The 26,577-nt window shown below is 36.9% G+C and overlaps 1 protein-coding gene across 1 annotated transcript in view; it reads right to left on the reverse strand.

Moving 5' to 3' along the window:
- The window catches only part of LOC101549884 (homeobox protein Nkx-6.2-like), a 180,762-nt gene that overhangs the window by 12,407 nt on the left and 141,778 nt on the right, over window positions 1-26,577 (reverse strand). Inside the window, exon 3 of the mRNA XM_055126277.1 lies at window positions 1,304-1,439. Coding sequence (XP_054982252.1) covers window positions 1,304-1,439 — 136 coding nt within the window. The remainder of the gene's footprint in view (window positions 1-1,303; window positions 1,440-26,577) is intronic.

Raw genomic sequence — 26,577 nt, forward strand, 5'->3', positions numbered from 1 at the left:
CACACTCAGAGTGACCCTTAGCTATGCCTCCATCATTTCACTCTGCAAATCATCTGCGCCTGCAAGTCATGTAAGTTGCCTCACAGACACTCTTTCTGCAATTTATAACGATCAGACATCATGAACTGATTATCTGGATGTTCCCTAATAAAAACTACTTTCTCCTCCTAGAATATATGATGGAAAGTAACCCCCAGAACTCAAGCTTGCAAAAACAATTTTGCTTCACAAATAGTTTCTATTTTCTTTTAGTTTACATTAATTGTGTTACTGTTACAAAAACTGAAGGAATATATTTGAAACACAATAGGAAGACTCCCTGCCACCTTCTCCCTTACTAGGTCATCATTTCATGGTGATAGTTATAAATGACATGATTGAATTTCGTCTCTCCTTCCAGTTTTGTTTTGCACCTACACAAGTCATGCTAACATGTATTCTGTATTATCCACTGCTTACAGAAGAGGAAGCAGTAGGTTAGTATTTGTTTATTATTGACAAGGGATGATGAATTTCTAGGGGATAGTTTCACCCCAAGGTAAGACACAGGAAAGAATTCAATAACCAATAGTAACTATATTGCTAATTACATAACTAAGTTTACTTGTTTTTTATTTGATTGATTTTTAATTTTTATATATTACTGTGGACCATATATACATAATGTACTTGCTATTATAGACAGCAAATATTTTGATATATCTTTATTCAGAAAGTATTTTTGATAGGTTGATTTACTAATTAGTACTTTATAATATAAATATACCAGTAGTGTCCTATTTTCCTGGGTAATATCTATTGGGTTATATTATGAACATTGATAATATTAGCATTTACTTCTTCCTTTTCTTTCATTGTGCAATATTTTTTAAAAGTATTATGCATTTTTTGCTATTAATATCATTCTTCTCTTACCACTTCTTACTTATCTCTTACACTCAATTGTATCTTATAATCAAGGACAAGTTACTATTATAATTGTAGGTGTGTTTTTTTATTCCTCAGTGGTAGATATTAAAATAGAACATATCACAATTGAGACCATTTTATACATTATTTTCATTGTAACAGATTTCTGATATTCAACTGCTTGGTAATTATAGTATGGCAATTCCATATGGTTCAACCAAGCACATTTTCCAACTTTATTTTTTTTGCATTTATATTTAATATTCATAAATTCAAGTTTATAGGAGAAAGGTCAAAGAGATAGTACAGCGGTTATCGAGTATACCTTGCATGTGACCAATCCATGTTCAATCCCTGGAACCATATGGTGTCCCTTAGTGCCACTTGTGCATACCTGTAGGCTGAAGATCACCACTAGGGTAAACTAAGGAATCTCCAGCACCCTGAGGCTTGAGCAGCGCTGCATCCTTGGCCCTCTGATTCACTGCAGCACACTTAGCCACAAATCTCCAGGAGTGACCCCTGGGCGTCTAAAAACCATTTGGGAGAATCTTCAGCTGAAAAAAATCCATCCAAAAAAATAAGCAATATCTGAGAAGATTATAGAACTCATTTTTAAAAACTTATGGGCTAGAGACTACACAGAGACACTGTGGAGTACATGCAATAGGATGTCGATCTTGCATATGAATGACTGGCCTGGGCTCCATTCCCAGTACCCCACACGGTACCCCGAGCCTGCCAGAGTGATCCCTGAGTACAGAGATAGGGAAAAGCCCTGAGCATAGCCAAGTGTGGTCCCAAATCTAAAAATTAATTAATTAATTAATTTAAACCCATATATTTATATATATATATATTCAAAATTAATGACACTCATAAAAACTCACTTGATCTCAACACACATGAATTGTCATACTTCTCATAAAGACAGACTCAAATGCATTTTCCTACCTAGAAACAACAAAAGCATGTTTGCAAATTCAAGGAAATATTTGGGCCTAATTTCTCAAAAAGTTTGCCATCGTTCAGCTTCTGTAAAGTTTCAGTTTCAGTTGTTACCTTGTAAGAATATGTACCAAGCAGTTCTGGGAATTTTTTTTTAATAAGAATTTTATTTTATTGAATCACCATGTGGAAAAGTACAATGCTTTCAGGCTTACGTCTCAATTATACAATGCTGAAACAACCATCCCTTCACCAGTGCCTATATCCCACCACCAAAAAAAAAAGAAAAACCACACAGTACACCTCCCATCCCCCCCCACCCCCTCAACCCCACCCCCTGCCTTGTAACTGATAAGTTTCACTTTACTTTCTGTTTACTTTGGTTACATTCAATATTTCAACACAAACCTCACTATTATTGTTAGGAGTACCCCACTAGAGTCAGACCTGTTGTGAAGAGAAATGAGGTCTCCAAAAACCAGCCGCGTGGTTTTGGATTTCTGTACTTTAACAACTAAGTAAGTCCAGGGAGATTTCTTCCAGATATTGGATCATTGCAAGCTTGTAAACCCCATCTGTGGTCGTCATAATATGGCGGTCACCACGCCCTTCACCCCCGGCAAGGAAGAGGTGAGTGAGAGAAATACCTTTCCCCTCCTGGGCAGGCACGGGGCCTCAGCTTAGTTCTCAGGCTGGAGACATTCTGCAAGGAGCTGCCCATGCCGAAAGTAGTTTAGCTGGATCTGGAGTCACGCTCTTGCAGCTGTGAAGAGGCTGCACACACGTGCGGTCCCCGGGATCACATCTCGGCGGCAGCACATTTTCCAACTTTAAATAAAAGTTTGACTGTCAACTATCACAAATGGAATCATTACAAATCACTGTTTTTTCTGTCTTCTTTTCTTTTTGCCCTACCCCAAACTTAGAGTGAAGTTGATTTTTCTCCCTGTTACAACAACAAATTTTTGTTTTATGGTGCTAGTCTGATCTTCACACTTATTTTAATATGTGTTTTAGCAGTAGATGTAGTCAGTGCACATTTTCAGCCTTTTCATGGAAATTTCCCCAGATGACCTGTGGTTGACCTCCCAGACCTCCTTGTGGTTGAGCTTTCTGTGGTTACAGGCTCAGTTTCCCCACAAACATCATCACTCTCTGTGTTAACCAGCCCCTCTGCTTGGACCCGTTAAAGGCAAAAGCCCTACGCACTGTACTATCACTCCAGCCACCATGAAACTATTTTTAAGGAGCTCTCAAACTTGTTTGATTTACTTTGATTTTTTAGTTATTGGATCAATTTCTAAGGACATATTGAATTATAGAAAGATTAATACTGTGAAAGGATTTTAAGAATTTTATTTTTTTTACTGACTTATAGACTCAAATTTGTATTATATTGATCCAAAATTAATAAAAAATAGGTAGTGCATTATTTCACAGACTATTTCAAATTGAGTACTAGAAATTGAAAAAAATGGTACAGATAATGTCTTTCACTTCACTTCTATAACTATTGTTTTAGGTGTTGGCTATAGTAACAAAAAGAAATCAGTGAAAAAAGTTATGTACATGCTGTTATTTTGAAAATTAAGATGACATTTTGGTTTTGAAACTTACTAAAAAATTTATGTGCCTTTTAAAATATTACTTAAAAATACTAGTATCTTGGATTTGCTTACTTAAGCACTAAATAGTTTCAAAGAAAATAACCAATTTTTATTTCCAAGTTTTGCATCCCTATCCGTATCCATAACCTATAAAATTGTCTTTTGCCATGTGCATATTTGAGAGTGAATTAGGAGTGAATTGCTACTCCAAATTGCATTTATTATGGTCAAGTGAATTCAGATCGCTTTAAATCACAAAACTTTCTTTTACATTCGCATCATCAGATCTGCAGACAGAGAACTGCCTTGAAATAAATAAAGTTGACTATCAGTGGAAAGAGTTGTAGAAGTCACCATTTTCACCCTTCTCCTGTAAATCATTTTTTAAAGCAGTAAGAAGAATAGAAAGCAAGAAGTCTGTGAATTTTATTTTTCTTTTTAAAATTTTATTGAATCACCGTGAGATAGTTATAAGCTTTCATGTTTGGGTTACAATCACACAATGATCAAACACCCATTCCTCCACCAGTGCACATTTCCCACCACCAATACCCCTGGTAACCCTCCCTTTCCCACCCTCCCCCTGCCTCTATATCAGACAATATTCCCCATAGTCTCTCTCTACTTTTGGGCATTATGGCTTGCAACACAGATACTGAGAGGTCATCATGTTTGGTCTGTTATCCAGTCAGCTTCATCAACGACCTCTCACCCATTCTCCTCTTTTTGGCATTCTAAGTTTTGTAATCTAACCCAAGGCTTCTCATCATTTGCTTCCTTCCATTCTCTTGTATTATTTATATCTATATACCCAAGTGAATGAAATTATCTAGTGTCTGCCCTTCTTTCTTCTACTTACTTTGCTAATCATGATACTCTCCAGTACCCAGCAAGTTGCAATAAACTGCATGATGGGTCTTTTGATATAGCTGAGTAGCATTCCATTGTGGATAATAGTTTTTTCATCCACTTCTCTGTTCTTAGCCACTTGAGTTGTTACTATCTACTGACCTACTGACTATTGGAGTAAGCACTACAATGAACATAGTTCATATATATTTTCAAATTCATGTTTTTGTGTTTGTGGGATAGATGCCAAGGAGTGGAATTGTTGTCTTATGGAAGCTCTCTTCTTAACTTTTTTTTTGAGAAATCTCTATGCTGTTTTCCATAAGGGCTGAACCAGGTAGCATTTCCACCATTAGTGAGTAAGGGTTCCTTTTATACCACATTCCTGCAGACACTAATTTTTTCCTGTCTTTTTGATGTATGCCATCATCACTGATGAAAGATAACTCCCTGCATTTTGATTTTCATTTCCCTGATAAAAATGACAAGTACTTTTCCATATGCCTATTGTCTGCTTATATGTTTTCTTCATAGAAGTATTTACTCATTCCCTTTACCCATTTTTGATGGTATTATTAGTTTTGTATTACTAAGGTTTTTGAGTATTTTATATGTTTTGAATATTAGCCCTTTTTCTGATGTAGTGTTCCTAAATAGTCTCTCCCATGCATTAGGGTATCTTTGATTTTAGCCCAAGTTTCTTTTGCCATGCAAAAACTTTTTAACTTGATGTAAACTGTGGTGCAAGAGTAAAGATAGACTCTCAGACTAACGAAACAGATTTGAGAAGCCAGAGATAAACCCTTAGATTTATGGACAGTTATTCCATGACAAAGGAGCTGAGTGCATGAAATGGAACAAGTCTTTTCTAAAAAGAGATCTCAGGAAAATTGGTTAACCACATGCAAAAACAATTAAATTGCACCCATAATTCACAAGTCACACAAAAGATAATCCAAAGTGGATTAAAGACCTCATGATTATCCTAGAATCCATAAAATATATCAAGGGAAAAATAGGTAGAACTCTCCAAAATATGGCCCCTAAAAGTGTTTTTTTTCAATGTTTTGATTCCAGTGTCAAAGATAATAAATACAACAATCAAGAAGTGGGACTACATGGGGCTGGAGCAATAGCACAGCGGGTAGGGCGTTTGCCTGGCACGCGGCCGACCCAGGTTCGATTCCCAGCATCCCATATGGTCCCCCAGCACCACCAGGAGTAATTCCTGAGTACATGAGCCAGGAGTAACCCCTGTGCATTGTTGGGTGTGATCCGAAAAGCAAAAAGCAAAAAAAAAAAAAAAAACCCAAGAAGTGGGACTGCATTTAAATTTTTCTCAAACCAAGCACACTGGTCTTCTTTGCATGGCTTCACACAACTCACTCCAATCTAAGAATTTTAAGACGAGTTAGGAACACTAGTTTCAGGGCTCTGAAGTTTCACTTAACTCCAAGTTCAGCAAAACTCCTATGGGGTGCAAGACAGTTTGTAGGGCACAAGTCTTGTGCTTTTACAAGTGTTATTTGGTGTTTGAAACTTTAGAAAGCTCTAGGTAGGAAAGGAAATACTGCTATGTAAGTCACAACTATTGATTCCATCTGGAGGTGTCATTGGGTTATTACAGCCTGGGGTTCTCTCTGCTGGAGTGGCTTTGTGACTGGAAGGGCACTTCTGGAGGGACTTGACATCCCAAGACTGGAGGTGCATTGTGAGAACAGGAAGTTCTACTGGCCTTAAAGTAGAAAAACTCTCTGTTCAGCACATTTGGATTCAAACCCTGATGTAGACTAAGTGAATTAATTAATTAATTAATTAATCTTAATTAATCTTAATTAATTAATTAAGACGACCCAAGCTTTTCTAAGTTTGGGTCGTCTCATCTATACATGATCAATAAATCTCACTCAGAGCCTTTATGTAATGAGTAATCCAAGTAATGAATGTTAAAATATCTGAAGAATAGCAAACGCTCAACTCATCTTTCACTTAGATTTTAATTTTGGTGAACAGTAAGAAAAAATAAGAATGTCAATATGTTTCTATCCAAAAATTTTCAACATGCCTTCTACAAAATGTTTAACCCTATGACCCATGATATGAGACATAAATATAAGAAATAATAATAGCATCTACTAAGCATCTAATAGGTGATAGGAAAAATGATTTCACAGTAACTCTAAAAGTTGGATAGGAACTAGTACCTTCATTTGGCAGATGATGATAAATGAGGAGACAGAAAAGAGAAATACCTTTACCATGATCTTAGGATGTGAAAATGTCAGAATCATGACACAAATGCAGAAAATAGCATCATCAGCCCTAATTATGGCAATTCTGAATCACTAAACATAGTCAGTTTGGCTCCATACTTTTAAAACAAAAAATATAATTGTTTCTATAAATATTCTAAAATTTTGAAGGAATAATTAATGATGAAAATTGGTTGTCTTTGTAAAAATAGAAATTTCCAGTATGATGATGACTATTACTATTTCTGTTATAATATTGGAATATAACCAAGGCCACCAGAAAGATCTAGACAGGAATGAATCATCAGAGGCAAGGGTCATTTCTTATTTCAGAGAAAACACAAGTTTCATGGATGTCAAAAAGTTTAAGTTGAAACTCAGACTTCTTTATTTCGCTTTATCTCCAGTAGTTAATAATATTTATCTGAGAAAGGGAAAAGTGAGAATCAGTTGATTACAAAAGTCTGTTCTTCTCTAATAGAACCAGAGATTGATAAGTTTCATACTTAGCAAAAATACTGAATTGTGTTATAGTTTGTAGTTTACATATTTTTGTTTCTGCTTTCTCTCCAAGGATAGCTTATGAAAAAGGAGATATATTTTTTTATAGAATCATTAAAAGCAGAGTATCACAGGCTCACAAGCATACTTCCTATCCTTACTTTGCAATTATAACAATGGCCTTGGTCCCTAAATGCCCCAAAGTTGGGTTTTCTCTGGGGTTTTCTATCTTTCAGAAAAAACAAATCCCTTTCTTAGCTTTTTGTTGTTATTGTTTTGATAATTGGAGGTCACGCAGAATTTGCTGTGGTTCTTGAATATAAGTTTGTCATGTTTCCTGGTGGATGCTAAGTGAAATAAGAAGGAAGGAAGAAGCACGAGTATCAGATGATCTCACACATATGTCAGTACACAAAAAATTCAAGAAAACAGACACTATCAGATGAAAAGAAAAGCTTGACCTTAAGTAATTACAAAACAAAAAAATGAGACTAACAACGTGTGTGTGTGTGTGTGCGTGTGTATGTGTGTGTGTGTATGTGTGTGTGTGGTGGAGAGACACTATACATATTTATCAAGACCTTTCCTCTCCTTTGGGCATTTGCCTTGCATATGACTGATGCGGTTTTTATCCCTGGTTCACAGCATCACCAGGGGCAATCACTGAATGCAGAGCCAGGAGTAAGCCCTGAGCACCGCCAGGTATACCCACATGCCACACACACACACACACACACAAACAAACAAACACCTTTTTTTCTCCCCTTCTCTTCTGCTGTTGTGGTGAGTGGAACCATCATCTTTGTTTGTGGTGCTTACATTCATGATTGTGGTGTTTTCTGGGGCTCACTCATTTTAACTGGAGTGCTCACACATGCGCTCACCATGAGTCACATGCATGGCCACAGCACTTGCCAGGAATCACATACTCCAGCTGCATGCTCATTTGCACAGGCCTGACTCGGAATACCAGGATTTATACTCAGTCCATGTCAGTGGCACAGGGGATCAAACTTATGACCTCACAGTTACACGGAAGGAATCCTTTTCGCCTCTGACCCATTCCCCAGTATCCCATGTGTTTTCTTCTCAGTGAAAAATAAACCATTATAGACTTTTTCCATAAATGTGGAGAAGAAACTTTGTGGAATTCAATACCATCTCCTCTGGATATCTTCCATCACACAGGGAAGTTTTCACAATCCTGTATTTCCATTTCCCAAAACAAAGGGCTTGGACTTTGTTTGTTTATGGATTTCATTTCATAGCTAGAGTAACAGCTCATTTCAAGCGTGGCCCTGAGAACAAGAGCGAGGGAAGAGGCACGTTGCCCTGTTACCATACAAATAATCTGACACAGCTGAGTTCACCGGGAACAAGCTCTACTACATTTAATATTCTTCCCGTGAGTGTGAGCCTGGCAGCAGCGACATAATTCCACTGCCATCTCCTGTGGTGTTTGGACCCTCCTAGTCCTCCTGCCTGTAAGAGCTCCTGGTTGTCTGTATGGGAACCTACTGTTCTTCTGTTTTTAGTTCTTCTTGAATGGCAAAACAAAACAAGAGAAAAAAGTTGCGCATCGTAGTGCATTCAGATGCTGTGATGCCCGTTATATTCTGATGTTGGCACATGAACAAACTGTAGAAATCTTTTGTTTTCATTGCACAGGGACAATGTCAGCCTTGTCAGAAAATTACTGTTAGCATTGCTCTAGCCCCTCCGTCTCAGGCTCTCTTTATACAGAAGTTAATTCCTTTTAATAATTCTACTCGGGCTTGCACTGCTGCTTTTGATATTGCTACTGAAATTGCTCCGGCACTGTACGTATAATCAATAGCTGAATGGGCCCGAAATTAAATCACTGAACGGATTTCTGGTTGAGTTCATTTAGGTCACTAGGTTTTCTACTCCTGCTGGCAGCCAGCGTCATTTTCTATCCCTCCTTTGTCATAACAATACACGTTTCCACTTGGCTGCTGCCCTAAGGTAAGGCCTGGCAGGAGTCTGGTTAGCTGTATTTCTTAAAGCAATGCAAAAAAAGAAAAAAAATAGCTTATATTAGCTGTGGTCGTAGACACCTGGAGAAATGCTAGCGAAACACACATTGCTTTCCTCCTTCAGACAGAGCTGATGTAAGAAACCCTTCTTCCCCTCCTGTCACCCGCCATTGTCTCCTTCAATATATGCTTGCCAGTTAGCATGGGTGTATAAAGCAAAGGCTCCAAAGACTTGCAGCCTTAATTAAGTATGGTATCACCCCAAGTGCCCCGCAGCAGACGTCTGCTGAGATGCTCTATGGATGGGACCAGCCAGAACAGAAATATGTCAGAAAATATTACTAGTCACACACACGGGCGCATTCAAACTGAAGGTTCATTAACTGTTTCTTATTTGGCCATTACATTTTATGTTTTCAAAGGAAACTTCATGTGCATGAAATGGCAGATACACTCCCTTATTTTCAGACTCTTCTTTGTAAGTAATTTGACCTAAAGAGAAAGGAGTCAATTAAATGGCAACTTTTAACCTCGCCAGCAGATCTCTGCCCTCTTACTAAGATATCTCACAAGGGTTCCACTGTCATTCTATAAAATCCTTCTTTCATCGAGCTCAGAAGACATGAAATAGACTTGCCTCTATGCCCCGGATGAACCCTGACTGGTAACTGACAATCCACAGAGTCAAACCTTGTTTCACTCTTTCTTACTCACTAACTGTGCCCGTCAGCACCTTACTTGACTTGCCTTCTTCTCCGGATACAGGTGACAAAGAGGATCTCCCTCTCAGTCCCAATTAATAAAGATGCTCCCTCCCCGGGCCACACCTGGGCAGGACAAGAACCAGTATTTGTCACATAGGAGATGTTTGGTCTCCCAATAAACCAGTGGTTCTCAAAGCAGGACTCCTTTGCTACCACTTCGCCATACACTCCCCCATTGATCAAAACATTTGATAGTCTCTAGTTTTTGTTTGCCATAAGTAAAATAGGGGTGACATGTAACTAATGAAATACTAGAGACATCCTACAAGGCACAGAACAGTACATAGCTAAGACTCCTATAATCCAACATATCAATGGTGTTGCAGTGTGAGCTTTTGCAAAAATGCTTACTCGTAAGTGAAATCCTTTGTACTACAAGGTGCTGAGATTAACTTTCAGCAAAACTGAAGTCATATTATATTGTTCTGATATCCTAAATCTACAGATTTCCTGCCACCATCCTTCCTCCACAATAACCCAGAGAAGAGCATTTTGTATCTTCTCTATGGCCCATTTCCTAAGGATTTGTTACTTTAGATCTGCAGATAGCTAGAATACCTAATTTTCTCACTACTTGTTTTATTACGTTAAAGATTCTTCATAAAACTGTAAGACTTTTAGGCAGAAAGGCTAAAAACAAATTAGTATAAATATATAAATGTTTACTATTCCATTTAATTTGCACATAGATACATATATCTCCCTACAAATTAATTCATAGTTACCAATCCTTTGAGAATCTCAAATTCTAACTCTAAGGAAGAAGATATTTCTCTTTGCAAGTGCTTTGGATAAAAAATACTCCCCAGTCTTGTTTCTTTAAGCCTTTAATGGAGATTCTAATAACCTTGTTTGGATTTCTTTGCCTATCAAACAATTTGATAAATTGTCAATGACCAAGAAGGCTGCTAACTATTTGCTATAAAGTGAAAGTAGTTTATTTCAAATAGAGCCAACTGCAAGCAAAGAATAAAGACCACTCTCTAAAAACATACCTGATGGGTTACCCTCAGTAATCTCTTCTTTCGTTACCCTCAGAAACTACCTTCATCTCACTGATTTCTGCACAGATGCCTTTGAGCAGACAATTCTCTAGTCGTCAGAACAGTGTATGTACTAGCAACATTACCAACTTCAGCTTTAAATTTGTTTCAGTTGAACCAATTCCCAAACGCTGATCTCTTTATTCAGTTCCTTTCTATTCAAATGGGGGAAGAGGGGGATGAAGCCATAGCACAGTGGGTAGGGCATTTGCCTTGCATGCGGCCGACCAGAGTTCGATTCCTCACTTCCTCTTGGAGAGCCCTGCAACCTACCAAGAGTATCTTGCCCGTAGGGCAGAGCCTGGCAAGCTACCCGTGGCATATTCTATATGCCAAAAACAGTAACAACAAGTCTCACAATGGAGACGTTATTGGTGCCTGCTTGAGCAAATAGATGAACAACAGGATGACAGTGCTATAGACAGTGCAAATTGGAGGGGGGGGGAATCTCATCTGTTCTTACTTACTTCTCTATCACAATTGTTCCAATCTCACTGAATTTTATCTATTTCCATTGTTTAAATAAAAAAAAAGGAAAAATGGGGAAAAGAAAAACAAGAAATAACTCTGAAACATTCCTCCTACTCTCCTCATAATTTTTTTAAAAATATGTTTTTTAGAGTTTTTAATATATTTTTAGATTTCTGATTATTTTAGGCCACAGCAAGTCCTGTTCTGTATTGATATCTGGCTCTGTGCTCAGGAATCACACCTAGCAGTGCTCAGGGGACCACATACAGTGCGAGGGATTGAACCCAGATCCGCCCCAGATGTAAAATCTACAATTTTTCTTCTCTGTCTTTCGCTGTCACTCCCCACCACTTTCTACCACCTCTTGTGATAGTACCTAAAACCAAGCACTACCATCTCCTGGGAATGCTCCTCTCCCCAGCCACTCTGACTGTCTGCTGTTTCTGAAGAAATGCTACGCTCTTCTGTACCTCTTTAACCTTGGCAATTGACATACCTTTCTTATTTCGGGGACCCTAAGAACTAAGAGCAGGTCTTGCTTAATTTATTCCATCACTCTCATCCCATTGTTCATCAATTTGTTCGAGCGGGCACCAGTAACATCTTTCATTGAGAGACTTATTGTTAATTTATTTATTTATTCTCACTCTTTTAGTTGAATCACCATGAGATTTACAGCTACAAAGTTGTTCATGATTGAATCTCAGTCATACAATGTTCCAACACCCATCCCTCCACCAGTGCACATTTCCCATCACCAGTGTCCCCAGTTTCCCTCCTGCCACCTGCCCCCATCCCACCCCCACAGCCTGCCCCTATGAAAGACATTTTTCCTCTCTTTGCTCTCTTTTATTTTCATTTTTAGGCACTGTTGTTTGCAATATTGTTACTGAAAGAGTCTCACACATATCACTTTACCTCCTTTCAGCACACAATTTGGGCCCAGAGTGATCATTTACAGCAATCATTGTCACAGTGGTCCCTTCTTTGTCCTAACTACAACCCCCCTACACTTTGTGGCAAGCTTCCTACCCTGAAACTGTCCTTTTAGTCTTTGTTTCTACTGGCTTTGGGTATTGTTCACATAGTATTTTTTTAATATCGCACAAATAAGTTCAATCATTCTATGTTTGTCCCCCCCCCACTCTCTCTCTGACTGATTTCTGACTGATTTCACTCACTGTGATAGTCTCTCCATGTCCATCCATATATAAGCAAATTTCATGACTTCATTTTCCTAACATCCATGTAGTGTTCCATTGTGCAGCTGTACCATAGTTTCTTTGTCCACTTGTCTGTTCTTGGCACTCATGTTGTTTCCAGATTCTGGCTATTGTAAACAATGAACATAGGAGTGCCAATGGCTTTTCTACATTGTATTTCGGGGACACTAGGGTATATTTACAAGAGCAGTATTACTGGGTCTTAGAGAATTTCAATTCTAGTTTTTGGAGGAATGTTTCAATTGTTTTTCACAAAGGCTTGACAACTGGCATTCCTCCAGCGGTGAATGAGAGCATGGTATTGGAATAGACAGACCATCGGATCAACAGAATAGACTTGAATATCCTGAGACAGAGCCTCAGGTATATGATCAGTTAATTTTTCTAATACCATGTACATTAGAGGTGTACCATGTACATTAGACCTCTTTATAATACCATGTGCAAGAATCAAATCAAAATGCATTAAAGACCTTGATATCAGATCTGAATCCATAAGATAGATATAGGAAAATGTAGGAAGAACTGTCCATGAGATTGAAGCTAAAGTCACCTTTAAGGGTGAAACACCACTGACCAAGCAAGTAGAGGCAAAGATAAACAAATGGGAATACATTAAATTAAGAATCTTCTGCACTTCAAAGGAAATGATGACCAGAATACAAGACCAGCCAATGGAATGTGAAAAATCATATACCTAAAACTCATTGATAAGGGGTTAATATTCAAGATATATAAGGCTCTGGTTGAAATTTACAAGAAAAAAAATCATACAACCCTATCAAAAAAATGGGAAAAGGAATTAACAGAAATTTCCTCGAAGAAGAAATACATATGGCCAAAAGACACAAAAAGTGTTCTACATCACTAATAATCAAGAAGATGCGAATCAAAACAACAATAAGATATCTCACACCACAGAGGCTGACATACATCAAAAAGAACAACCAGTCTGGCCTGGAAGCAGAGAGAAAGAAACTCTCATTCTCTGCTGGTGGGAATACTGATTGATCCAGCCTTTCTGGAAAATAGTATGGAAAATAGCTTTTTATTTTTAAATGGGTCATCCCTCTGCTTACCTTATGAATATTTTATTGATTCTACTTTTCCTTGAAATGTTCTCTAGCTGAAAATTTTAACTAATAGTTGTTAGTTATTATTCAGATATTAACGAAAATGAAGATGTTCTTTAATAGCATCACAAATAATTTATGATTATATATTTTAAATTTTATAAATTAACTAGGGTTGATTTTGTTTATGGTACAATGTTAACTTCTTCCATATTTAGTTAGAAGATCATTTATTCATTCCACTTATCTCAGTGTCTGTTTTTCACAAACCAATTATATGAAATTATATCTGTATGTTACAAATAATATTAGAAAAATATTTTAAAGAGTCCTTTTCTTAGCTCAGAAATTTTCATCTTGAGCCAGAGAGATAATATAATGAGTAAGATGTTTGTCTTGCATACAGCTGACCAGAATTCAATCCCCAACATCATATTTGGTTACCTGAGCCCCAGAGGAGTGACCCCTGAGCACAGAGTAAGGAATAAGCCCTCAAATCAGCAAGGTGGGGTTCAATCTCCCCACAGACACAAAGAAAGAATAAAAGGAATAAAGAAAGAAAAAGAGAAAGAAAGGAAGGAGGGAAAGAAGGAAGTAATTTCCCTGTTGCACACCATCTTCATATAATATTTACAAATTAGGTTACTTATAACATTGTTCGACGAGCCTCTTACATGAAGGAACCTGCAGAGGAACCCAGGTGTATGGGACCTGGAGCCGAGATCTCCAAGGCTGCTTGGATTGGGACTGGGCCTTTCCACCCAGATTCCCCATTTTTCAGTAGTTAGGCAGTCGCACCCAGAAACTGCCCCCAGCGCTGTGAAATCCCATCAACTGCCAACATCCTGAGACTATAAAACCAACCTCCGGAAGAGAGCAATGCTGTCTCTTGCCCCCTTCCCTGGCTGTTTTCACCGGGGTCCCTCAGAGGGGGTGGGTTGAGTTTCCCTTCCCACCCCGAGCAGAGCCCCAGCAGTTGAAGACCTCCAGAATCCAGCCATAGGCATACTCAAGGCCATTCTCCACACATTCAGATGAGCCTCATGCATGAAGGAACCAGCAGAGGAACCCAGGTGTGCGGGACTCGGGCTAAGATCTCCAAGGCTGCTTAGATCGGGACTAGGCTTCTTCCACCCAGATTCCCCATTTTCCAGTAGCTAGGTGGTCACACCCAGAAACTGCCCTGGCCTGTGTAGTCCCATCAACAGACAACGTCCAGAGACTATAAAACCAAGCTCCCAAAATCACATAGCTGCGATGCATCTGATAGCCTAGTTTTTCCTCTTGGAGAACCTGGTAAGCTCCTGAGAATTTACTGCCTGCACAGACAAGAGCCTGGCAAGCTCTCCACGGCATATTCATATGCCAAACACAGTAACAATGATAAGTCTCATTCTCCTGACCCTGAGGAGTCTCTAATGCAGCACCACTCGGAAGGACGAGTAAAGAGAGGCTGCTAAAATCTCAGGGTTGGGAGGAATGGAGATGTTACTGGGCCCGCTCAAGCAAATGGATGATCAACAGGATGACAGTGATACAGTGATGACATTTTTAGAATGACTTTTTCTGTTTTATAAGTTTATTGCAAACAATAAATCTATTCTATTGAAATTTAATTTTTCTAACTAGACACAAAATTCAGCATTCTTTTCTCTATTACATTTTCGAAATATACAGTCAATATCAATTTGGTAGCATTCAGATCTATCACATATTGAAAAATCTTCTAAAATAATTATGAGAATAACCTGAAAAAATTCTTTAGGTCTCTTCATTCTTCTCCCTCAAAGGTTTATAAATCACAATGTAGTGTTTGCAATGTGTTCACAATCAACTTCAAAGTTATATTAAAAATATATTTGTAATAATATTTTCCTGAGAGTAGAATTTAAAGCTTTCCCTAGGTTTTTATTTTTATATAATAAAGACTAAAGAAATATGTTATTGTTTCACATTTTTGCATTTAGCACTAAAATATCTCCGTACTAATTGCATCTGATGATGTTCCTGATAATCTCTTTAAAATATTTTCCTGTTATTGTTTGTAACTTATAGATACAATTTCACATAATTAGTTTATAAAAAACAAATCAGTGGAATGAATAGATGGTCGTCTAGTAAAGATGTAAGAAGTTAATATACCATAAACAATATAAACCCTAGTTAATTTATAAATTTTAAAATATGTAGCAATAAATTATTTGAGATAGTAAAGAATATCTTCATGATTTTGAGATACTCAAAATGTTTTTCTGTAGGACATAAACAGTATTAAATCATACTGAAAACTCATAAATCAAACTATATTGAAAATAACAATGTTTCTCTATCATAAAAGAACATCCAGAATTAAAAAATCAAATTATGAAGCAAGAAATAGGCTAATAAAACTTAGATCATAAGTGAACTGTATATAGTCTATACAAAGTACTTTAAAATTAACTAGAAAAAAGATATTCAATTAGAAAAAGTGAACAAAAGGCTTGAGTATGCACTTCACAGATGAGGATATCCAAATGGCCAATGAAAATATGAAAAGGCATTCAACCTCATTAGCCATCAGGGAAATGATCATTAATATAGTAATAAGATTCTAATATGATCCTACTTTAATGAATAAAATTAAAAACATTAACAATACTTGACTGAGTAGAAGTGAAGAATTCCCAAATTATACACCAATTTACTCTCCAACATTGCTGATAGGGGCAAATTGGTATGACAAATTTGAACATTCTCTAAAGTTGTATATACAACAATACTATGTTCCCACATATATATTCCTGGTACTGATCCAGAAAAGTGTCTCTACATATCTTAAAAATATGAACCTGATTGCTCAGAGCAGCATTGCTTGTAGTAGCCAGACACTGAAAAAAAATTTCACCAATAATAAAGATAATTGATACATTCATAAAATCTTTGAAACTGATTTAATGAATAAAACAGCCAGAGAATAAAACATAAGTATCAATTTAATATAAATACTGTTACATTCAATACCATGTATTAATCACATAAATAAAATAAATACTAATCCAAAAATGCCAGGCAAAAAATAATTTATAGTGTGTGATTCTATGTATATAAAAATGAAAAGTAGAGAAAAACTTGTCTATGATATCAGAATTAAGGATTGAGTTAGCCTACAGAGTGGAGTGGGTAAAATTACTGAAAAGAGATAGGAAAGTGAGATTTCAGGGAGACTGCAATATTCTATAATCAATCTGGTTGATTATTTCATGAATGCACTCACTCTGTGAAACATTACAACAAAGTTAATTTATTATTTGCAAATTTTTCTGTATGTATGTTATACTTACCATGTCCAAATTTAATGTTACATGGGTTATACTTTACTCAAGTAAAATACTGCATTAATAAAACAAATGTATGGTATTGTCTCATATGACCTCCCAATTTTTATTAGATTATAAAATAGTGAGTTATCAGTCACTACAGTAAAATATGAAGTAACTTCTTTCACTTGTCTTAGGAGATTAGGTTTGATACTGGAGTATCTATGAAATAGACATTATTATATTATTATATATAATTATATTATATCTATGAAATAATATAATTGGAGATAGTATATAGGGTCAGATAGGTTACAGGGTCATATTCTGCATGCACAGGATCTCAGTTCAATCCTTGCCTACAAATCCCACATGCATTGCCAGGGAGAGTCCTAGTGGTCCCTAAGACTCTCAGGTGATCCTAGTGGTCCCTGGCACTGCAGGCCTGAGGCCATGACCAACACTGTAGTCTCAGGTTTTAGCACTGAACCTTCCACACAGTTGGCCAAGTATCACCAGCATGGCCCTGGGCCCTCTGGGCACTATTTTAGGAAACCACCCCTCCCCCCACAACACAGACACATTATCAGCACAGACACATTATCAGGAAATTGACTGTCTTTAGTTGATTTAAGTTGTTCTCTATACACCTCTTCTTATTGAATAATCAATACATTGTGAAAAACCACTTAATTATATTTTTTAATTTAAGGAGAAGTAATTATCTCTAATAAATAGAAGCTGTGAACTGTATACCTAATGAAAATATGTTTATACAAAAGATGATTATAAAGTTTGGCCAAAGTTGTATAAATGAATGTAGTAGCTCCTTATTCTATCTATACACGCAGTCGAGCTCCAGTGGTATTAAGAAAACATCTCTTTGAAGCACAGATGCTTTAACTGTGAGATCTGAAGAACGAGAAGAAGTTGGAAAAGAGTTTTGGCCAATACTATACTTACTTCTTTAAAATATGTCTAAGGAAGTGACTAATAGTAATCGCTAGCTCCTGTTCAACATTCAGAATGTGCTAGGAACTTGTCTGAACACTTTACATTTAGTCCACAGAGCAACTCTAATATTGAAGCACTTTTCCCCTCATTTTCCATGTGGATACAAAAATAAATATAGGCACAGAAAGCTTAAGTGATTTGCCCAGAGCCACCCAGCTGTCAAATGATATGTTCGGAACACTAAGGCGGCCTGCCCAGCGCAGTCCTGGATTAGCAATAGGCAAGCAGACCACAATATAGGAAAGAAATCCCTGTGTTTTAAGAAATTCTGATGACCCATAGAAAAGGAAGAGAGTCAAAGGCTCCCAAATGAAGAAAAATTAACGGAGACTAAATTTTACGTGACTTCATAGACTACAACATTTTGACATTCAGTACATGCTTTGGGAAATCATAGAGGAATTTTAAGTGATGCGATATCGCCTTATAATGTGCATGTTAATAATCTCATTCTTCATGCTGTAGAGACTAAATTTAAAGAGGAAAATGAAGGAACAGAGGCCAGTCAGGGGCAATTGCAATAGTCCAGGAGATAGATGAGGGCGTCTTCAGCAAGGTGGAAACAGATCAAAAGTGGAAAGAAGCAGATGATTTCAAGGTATGTTTTGAAAGGAGAACTGACAGGCTTTGATGACAAATTGGAAAAATGGAATTAAAAAAGAGTCTGTAACATCTCTGCATAGGATTCTAAATTTGAACATCAGGGTAGATGGGGTTTCCATTTACTGGACTATATTTATCAGAACTTTCAAAATTAAGATGTCTCTTCTGCAATCCTTGTTTAGTTTGAGATGACAGGGAAGCATCCAAAACAGATGTCCGGTAAGCAATTGCATATGCACGTCCAGACCTCAGGAAACAGCTCTGGCCTGAGGCTATAAAGTGAGAAGTCATCAGTCTATGGAGGGAATAGAAATCCTGGGATATTGCTGTGGCTCACAAAGCAGAGACTGGGGAGAACAAAATACCCAGGTAAGTCCTAGAAAGATGTTAATGTGGATGGAGGAGGAGGAGGAAGGGTCAAAAAGAAGACTGTCTAGCTAGATAGATAGGAAACTAATATAATAAGGTAGGAGAAAGTGACCAATTTTTGTCAATACATAGAAGAGGAAAGGCAAGCATCAATTTAGCAAGATTTTCTGGAAAGCTATCATCGGAGTCAGACTTAAGTGAGCCCTGGAAAATGAGGGAACTCAGGAAGTAGGACGGGGGTATAGACAAAGTTCCAACAGTGAACCACCATTGTTAGTCTCGCTATAGATTTTTCCCAAGGTCTTCTGGCCCTAGAAACCAGGTTTTGTTTGTTTGTTTTATTGCAAATGCAAAAAGTTATTACACACCAGAAAGATGGAGAGCATTATTAGTCAAGTAGAAAACACTATCAATCTGGTTTCCATCGATTATAAGGATTGCAAAAGGTAAATTATCAAAAATCAAGGGAAGTTGGTGGCTTTCTCATTATTTTGACTGCTGTTGAATCTGACACAGTAAGAAACAGGACATATCAATCCAGCACAGTCACAGTATCAGGGCTAGCCAATCATCCTGCCACTGTTTATTTCCTGCTGTGTTTTCGACACTGAGGTGGGCATGAGGTCTTGAAGATACAGAGGTGAGCGAAAATAAGCCTTTTTCAATGAAGCTAACAATTTGGAGGAGGAAAGAAAAGTTATCATCCAATATGGGAAATTTAATTTCATATCAGAATCATAAGTAAAATTAGATGCAGCTAAATGACAAACTAAAAATGTGTTATGGCATGCCTCTAATTTGATATTTGGGCCCATCCCTGGAAACTTTCAAAGCAGTTGTCAATCATCTGAAGTAAGACCATTTCTGTGGCTATTTTGAACAATGAGGTAAATTATGCTAACAGTATGCCCACTATATTCTAAATAATTATAGTCGTTTGGATAGACGTATTGCTCTGTACATAATTATGGCATTTTAGAACATGCATTTGATAGCTAAAAATGTAGGCACACAAATCTGTACCTTTAAAAACCCGACTTACTCAAACTTCTAGAACAAAGAAAGATTAAAGCACATTGATAAATATGAAAAATGTTAATCATTATTAGAATAGAGACATCTTTTAACATAGGGGGTAAAATGTATGTATTGTCTTTTTACTTAACATTTTTTATCACTTGTACTATCATACATATTACCTTTAAAATGTTCCAAGTATGCAACATATATGTTCTAATAATCCTAATAAATTATGTTTTCTTAGAAAAGCAAAACTGTTTTAAGGCATTGTTAGTCAGAACTAAATTCTCTATCAGTTACAGACATGCTTTTTTCTTCATTCATTTAAAGTTACCCACCCTCACCCTTGTCAGAACAGTGAAGAAACAGTTTTAGCTATTCCAATGGGAGGACAGTGGGTAAGGAGTTGATGCATTTCTAGTAAGTGAAGTTTAATAGAGCAAGTTCTGACAGTATAAAACAACTAGAAATAACCCAAATGGCCACCAACAGAAAAAAAGCCTCACAAAGAAATAATAACCTTCAAAAATAAAAAATGAAAGGAATAAATTATTAATATCATATGTTTCTAATGCCATATGCATAAATCTCAGGAATATTGAGTATGTAGAGTTTCATTCCATTTGTAAGAAGTTCTAGATCAGGTAAAAATAAGATATAGTCATGAATGTCAGTGGTTGCCCTAAGTTAAGGGCATAACAGTAATAATTACGAGAAAACTTCTGGGATTGAATATTCTCTTTTAGATGGCATAAACAATTGTCAAAACTCATTAAATGAGAATACTTAAGATCATATATTATACTGCATATAAATCATTCAGATTTTAAGTATTAAAAAGAAACTTTTTAATAATCTAAAAAAGTGGGACAGATTGATAAAAGGCAACATAGTCCATACTTATAAAAATTCTCCTTTAGATTTTATTAATAATTATATCTTCTAAAATTCTCTTATTGAATTTATTATTTTATTTTAAAATTAAAAGAAAGAGCACGACTTTCTAATGATCCAATAAATATCACATCAAATCTGAGTCTTTCTATTGGTGGAGGTATTTAATTATTCCTTTTCAGAGAGATCAATTGACACTTTGATATTTTTTTAGGGATGCAAGTGTCCCTCCTTTAAAAAAAAAAATCAGCACCCACCATTTGGGAAATAACCAAAGATCCATTTCTCAATTTTTACTTTCTCAGTTCTTTTCATGGAACACTTAACTCAATTAAATTTGTTGACATGCCATGATCCAATTTTTAATGTCATGATGCAGTAATTGACCTCTTTTACTCCAGAGTGTTCTTTTATTAATCATGTTTAGATGGTGCATGTTGGCACAAGACGCTGAATGACAGAACCCTGCTGATTGACTGTTAATTAATTGATTTCACCAGGAATGTCCATTGAATACAGTTGGATCGGCGATGCTGAAACAAATACTAGGATTTAATGTTCTGAACTAAGATGTACTGTGCTTATTAAAAATTAAATAATAGTGGATATGGAACTAATAAATGAAAGACGTGAGGACAGCTAGGTGATCTTGTCTGGCAAGGGTCCTATTCGAAGGAGAGTTCTAGGACAACATCCTTTTTATTAAAGTACCCCTCAAATTGGAGGCAGAAAGAGTAAGTAGTACCCTGATAAAATTGATGATTCAATTTCACTTAACATATTTTCAAAGAATTTGCCTGTGTTTTATTAAGAAAAAAAATTATGCATAGAGTGTGGTATATCCAGGAGGGTTATTATAATTTTTTCATCTACACAGACATTAGCACACCGTGAATGCAGATTGACCTTTCGCCCCAAACCAATTTGCTCATCTTCTCACCAGGAAAGCGAGTCAATTGCGGGAGTCCCCTGGTGGGAAGAGCAGACTATCACAGGCCTGATATATGCTGTTTAAGTTAGAAGTGGTAGAGAGGGGGGAAAAATTGGAAAATGGAGTTTGTGGTATATGAAAGAAAGAAAAATCCCTGTCATGGCCCTGGCCCAATTTACTGTACAAATAATGTTGGACTCCCTGGGATGTATTTTTACTGAGATTTTACATTTAAAAAAATCTCATGCATTGCTTGCTTGAGAAGCTATAACCTGAGATATAAATTCTATCTAGTTAGAATATGGAAACAGTGATTGTTGGTTGAGCAATAAATCTCATGCTCATGAAACAGAGCTTGAAACTTTATCTTTGTATCACTCCCATTGTTTTTCTCAATCTGACTTAACTGTTTTTTGACATAGACCTTGTCTCCATAATTTAAGCACTCGAAATCTTTATATGCTACTGCTGGGGCATATAAAAATCAAAGAAATCATTGATAGGCAACTAGAGAAAAGTAAACATGTTGACTAACACCCTGATTTCAAAAAGTATGTTTCTATTACCCCACTCAACTAAATTGAAAAAGCCAAAGCAAATCAAACTCTCTTTTATCTTGGATATATATTCATATTAATACCAATTAGTCTGTCAGACATAATTGTTATTCATGGGTTAGCAGTCTGACTAGTGGTAAAATCTTATTTTTATAAACTAAGTCACACAATGAATTTTATGAACATGTGAAGGAGTGTCCAAAAGTTCTACAAGAGTAATACCAGAAAAGAAACTTAAAGATATATGAGGTATTTTTTCAGGAGTAAGTTTAAATAATAAAAGAAAAATAAAAGTGTATTTCACCGGAGATACCACTCACAAAGGGAATCTATACAGTTCCAAGAAGAACCATGTATGAAAAATAGAGAAATTTTAATCTTTACATCGGAGAAACTCTGAAGCCCACTGTAAAGTAAAATGAATAGCTTGAACATTGTAAGTAAACATGGGAAGATATTTAGAGTGGGGGGGAAAGTAGAAGGTTAAAAGAAGAGCCTAAGAGGCTAACTGCATCCCTTTACTAGTTAAATATAGACTGAAGAAAAGATGGCTGTTTTTTTCTTATAGTAGATATCATTGAATGAAAGCTGTAACTGGACTTTTAAACAGGGGTAGAGGAGAAAAGACAGTAAGAGATTGAGGCACTAGCCTCGCAAGTAGCCAATACTTATTTGATCCCTGGCACCACATAGCATCACTAAGAACCATCAGGAGGGATCATTGAGTACAAAGCTAGAAGTAAGCCCCACTCAATAAGGGCACAAAGAATACAAGGTCTTCAGAAAGAAAACCAAAACAGAACAGCTGTGGGAATGAGGATGAACTATGAAAACCCATTGTAAATGCCAAAACTTTAGATAAAGCTAAATTTTTATCTAATGTTGATCAAACTTTCAAGTTTGATCATTGAACTCTGAGTGATATGTCACGAGAGGGTAGCATGAGTGGAGAAGAGATCTGAGCTCAGAGCAGCAACTCATGTACTTGAATAGGTAGGACAGACCCGAGCACACAAGGAAAGAGAGAGACTGGATCCCAAACCTTAATAAACCTATAAGAAACATTTCTTTTAGATGAAGTGAGACGAAAAGCTTTAAGAGCAGTATTTATTGATTTTTACCTACCTCTTGGATGCAGAGCTTGTAGTAAGAATATGTGAGAGGCAAGAAGATGTCATGAAGTTTTTGTATTTTCTTGATAGCATAAAAACCTGCTGTATTCTACTCCAAGGAGGTTAGTGTTTCTTGGTCAGCGACCACACGGCCCCTGTGGGCCCAGGATTTTCCACAGGGGTCACAGGTGGAAATTTCTTACAGGGGAGGAAATAACACAAAGTAGTGAGCCAATCACAAGTGAAGGACAAGGAGGAGAGTAAAGCCAAAAGAAAACATGGTCAAAAGGGGACCACGGTGGGGAAAACGTTGGGAAACACTGGGAAGGGGCAACACTATCATTGTCACTGTCACTGTCATCCCGTTGCTCATTGATTTGTTCAAGCAGGCACCAGTAACATCTCTCATTGAGAGACTTATTGTTACTGTTTTTGGCATATCAAATATGCATGGGTAGCTTGCCAGGCACTGCTGTGCGGGCTCCATACTCTCAGTAGCTTGCCGGGCTCTTGGTTTTGGCAATTAAAGAATGGCAGGAATATTGCTATATGGGCCTTCAGACATCTGGACATAACCTTCCTTCAACCCCACAGTTGCAGAAGGATGTAATATCTTCCTGTGGATATAAGAGAAGAGGCACTCAACCATCCTAAGTGAGGAAAGGAGTAGGTTTTCCTTGGATTTAGTCATTATGATCAAGTGTGAATTACTAGTCCCTGTAAGGAGTGGTCAGACTGTTATATATTATGCAGATTCTTAAATTGTGGGTCACAAATCCACATGGACTCATGCAGCTGAACATGGGGGTAGTGAAAAAATTGGCAAGAGTAAAAAAATTCCGAACATGCACTGACCAAAAAAAAATTTCTTTTTGCTGAAGCAAGATAGCTTTTATTGAAACTTATTTAGAAAGTTGTGGGGGAAAAAGGGGGAGAATTATATGTTCTAGAGAGAACATGGGTTTCTCCAGAGTGGAAATAAGCAAGCAAAGAAAAAGAGACAAGAAAGTGTTCAAGGGAGGTATTCGACCATCCTAAGTGAGTAAAGGAGTAGGTTTTCCTTGGATTTAAACCTCCCCATCCATCACCTATCGTTGGCTTGCTACTCTTGTGTTGTTTCCTCCCATGTATGAAATTTCCAACTGTGACCCCTATGGAATATTCTGAAACTATGTGTTCAAGGGAGAACTCGGACTGGAACAGTCACGCTGACCAAAAAGTACCCAAACCTTTCTGAAGGTACTTTGACCAAAATTCATCTCCAAAGTTAATTGGACATGTGTCTGGAAGTGCTCATCATGTTACTTTTTTTTTAACTGAAGGGGAATCACAGAGGGAATGTTCTGACCTGCAAGACTGAGAACAAAGGAATTTATTATGGGACTCAGTGTTACGTTTTTGTGAATGAAAGAATGTCATTCTATTAGTTACTCTATGTAGTAGGGTCAGATTTGCACCCTGTAAGGTCCATACGAGGCATAAATTAGGATCATTGAGACTGGTTTTGTCTAGTGTAATAATCTGTTGAGGAAAAACATGAACTTATGCAACAAGAGCAGTGACTAAAAAAAACAAGGGAAAGGCTCTAGAAATACTCAAGAGATAAATGGGAAAGACTGTGACACTGATTGGCAAGGAAAAGTGAAGAAGGGACTATTTAGGATGACAACTGACTTTCTGTCCTTGTCAACTGGCTCAGTGGATGCTGTGTAGAAAATTGTCAGTCAGGCATCAAATTAAAGAGTTTCTGCTTGGGAAAAGGAACATGGGCTAAACCTAAAAGACAGTTAACTGAAAGGGAGAAAATATCTGCATTTAATACATTAAATAAAGTGTTAGTACCCAGGAGATATAAAGTATTCACAAAGATCAATAAGAAAATGATCAAAATCCCTACCAAAAAATGGGAAGAGGAAATGAACAGAGACTTCTCTGAGGAAGACCAGTGGATGGCCAACAGATACATAATAAATGCTCATCAGCACTTATTATTAGGGAAATCCAAATCGAGATGACAATGAGATATCATCTTATACCAGTGAGAATGGAAAACATATTAAAAATACTGTAAATATTATGTGCTGGTGGTATGTGGTGAAAAAGAAACTCTCATTCACTGCTGGTGGAAAGTTTGTTTGATTAAACCCCCATGAAAAACATAGAGAGAGTTCTAAGTAAACTTCTTTTTTAGCAGACATATGACCCACCAAAACCACTTCTGGTTAACTATCCTCAAGACAGAAAAACATTTATTCAAAAGGACACATGAGCACCATTATTCATTGCAATATACAGTCTAATAGCTAAGATAGGGAATCAAGCTGGAAGTCTACAACAGATAAGTAGATGATGAAGTTGATATATATACACAGTGGAATACTATGCAGCTATAAGGAACAATGAAATCATTCAAGTTTTGCAAAATGGATAAAACTGGAATATATCTTATTAAAGGAAGTTAGCTAAAAGAACAAACACAACAAGCAACAATCTCACTTACATGTGACATTTAGAATAACTGGATGAAAGAATGTGATGTCTTAAAAGGGAATGCCAGGTTCACTCTTGGCTCCAGAACATAAGGGGGAGAGAGAGCGGAGAAGAAATTGAGGCAGAGGAAGAAGAAAGGGCAGACAGGAAGCAATGATGGGCAGGGATCAGAAGATTTAGTTTCAAACCAGATGTAAAGGCAGGGTATAAATAAATATCCAAACCACAAAGTCAACAACACTAAAATCATGAGACCAAAATTTTAACAACCAAACTTTAAAAAAGTGCCTGTCAAACTATTGGCAGGCAGGGGTGGTGTGGGGAAACCTGGGAACACTGGTATAGGGAAGTTAACCCTGGTGGTAGGATAGATGCTGGAACACTGTATGTCTAAAACTCAACTATGAATAACTTTGTAAATCATGGCGATTTAATATTATTTTTAAATAAATTGTTAGGCAGGATTCAAGAGGATGACTTAGCAGAGACAGACAATGGATTCCATTTAAATATGCTTCTGAGAAGTCTGTGAAATGCAAATGACTAGAAAGTAGAACCTCTCTAAAATTGAACATCTATGAATGGAGAGAAGAGAAATATGTGTTTGAGAATGTTAAATAGCTAATCAATTATGGAATGTTGAGTGATGAT

Source organism: Sorex araneus, chromosome 1, assembly GCF_027595985.1.
Source record: "Sorex araneus isolate mSorAra2 chromosome 1, mSorAra2.pri, whole genome shotgun sequence".
NCBI lineage: Eukaryota > Metazoa > Chordata > Mammalia > Eulipotyphla > Soricidae > Sorex > Sorex araneus.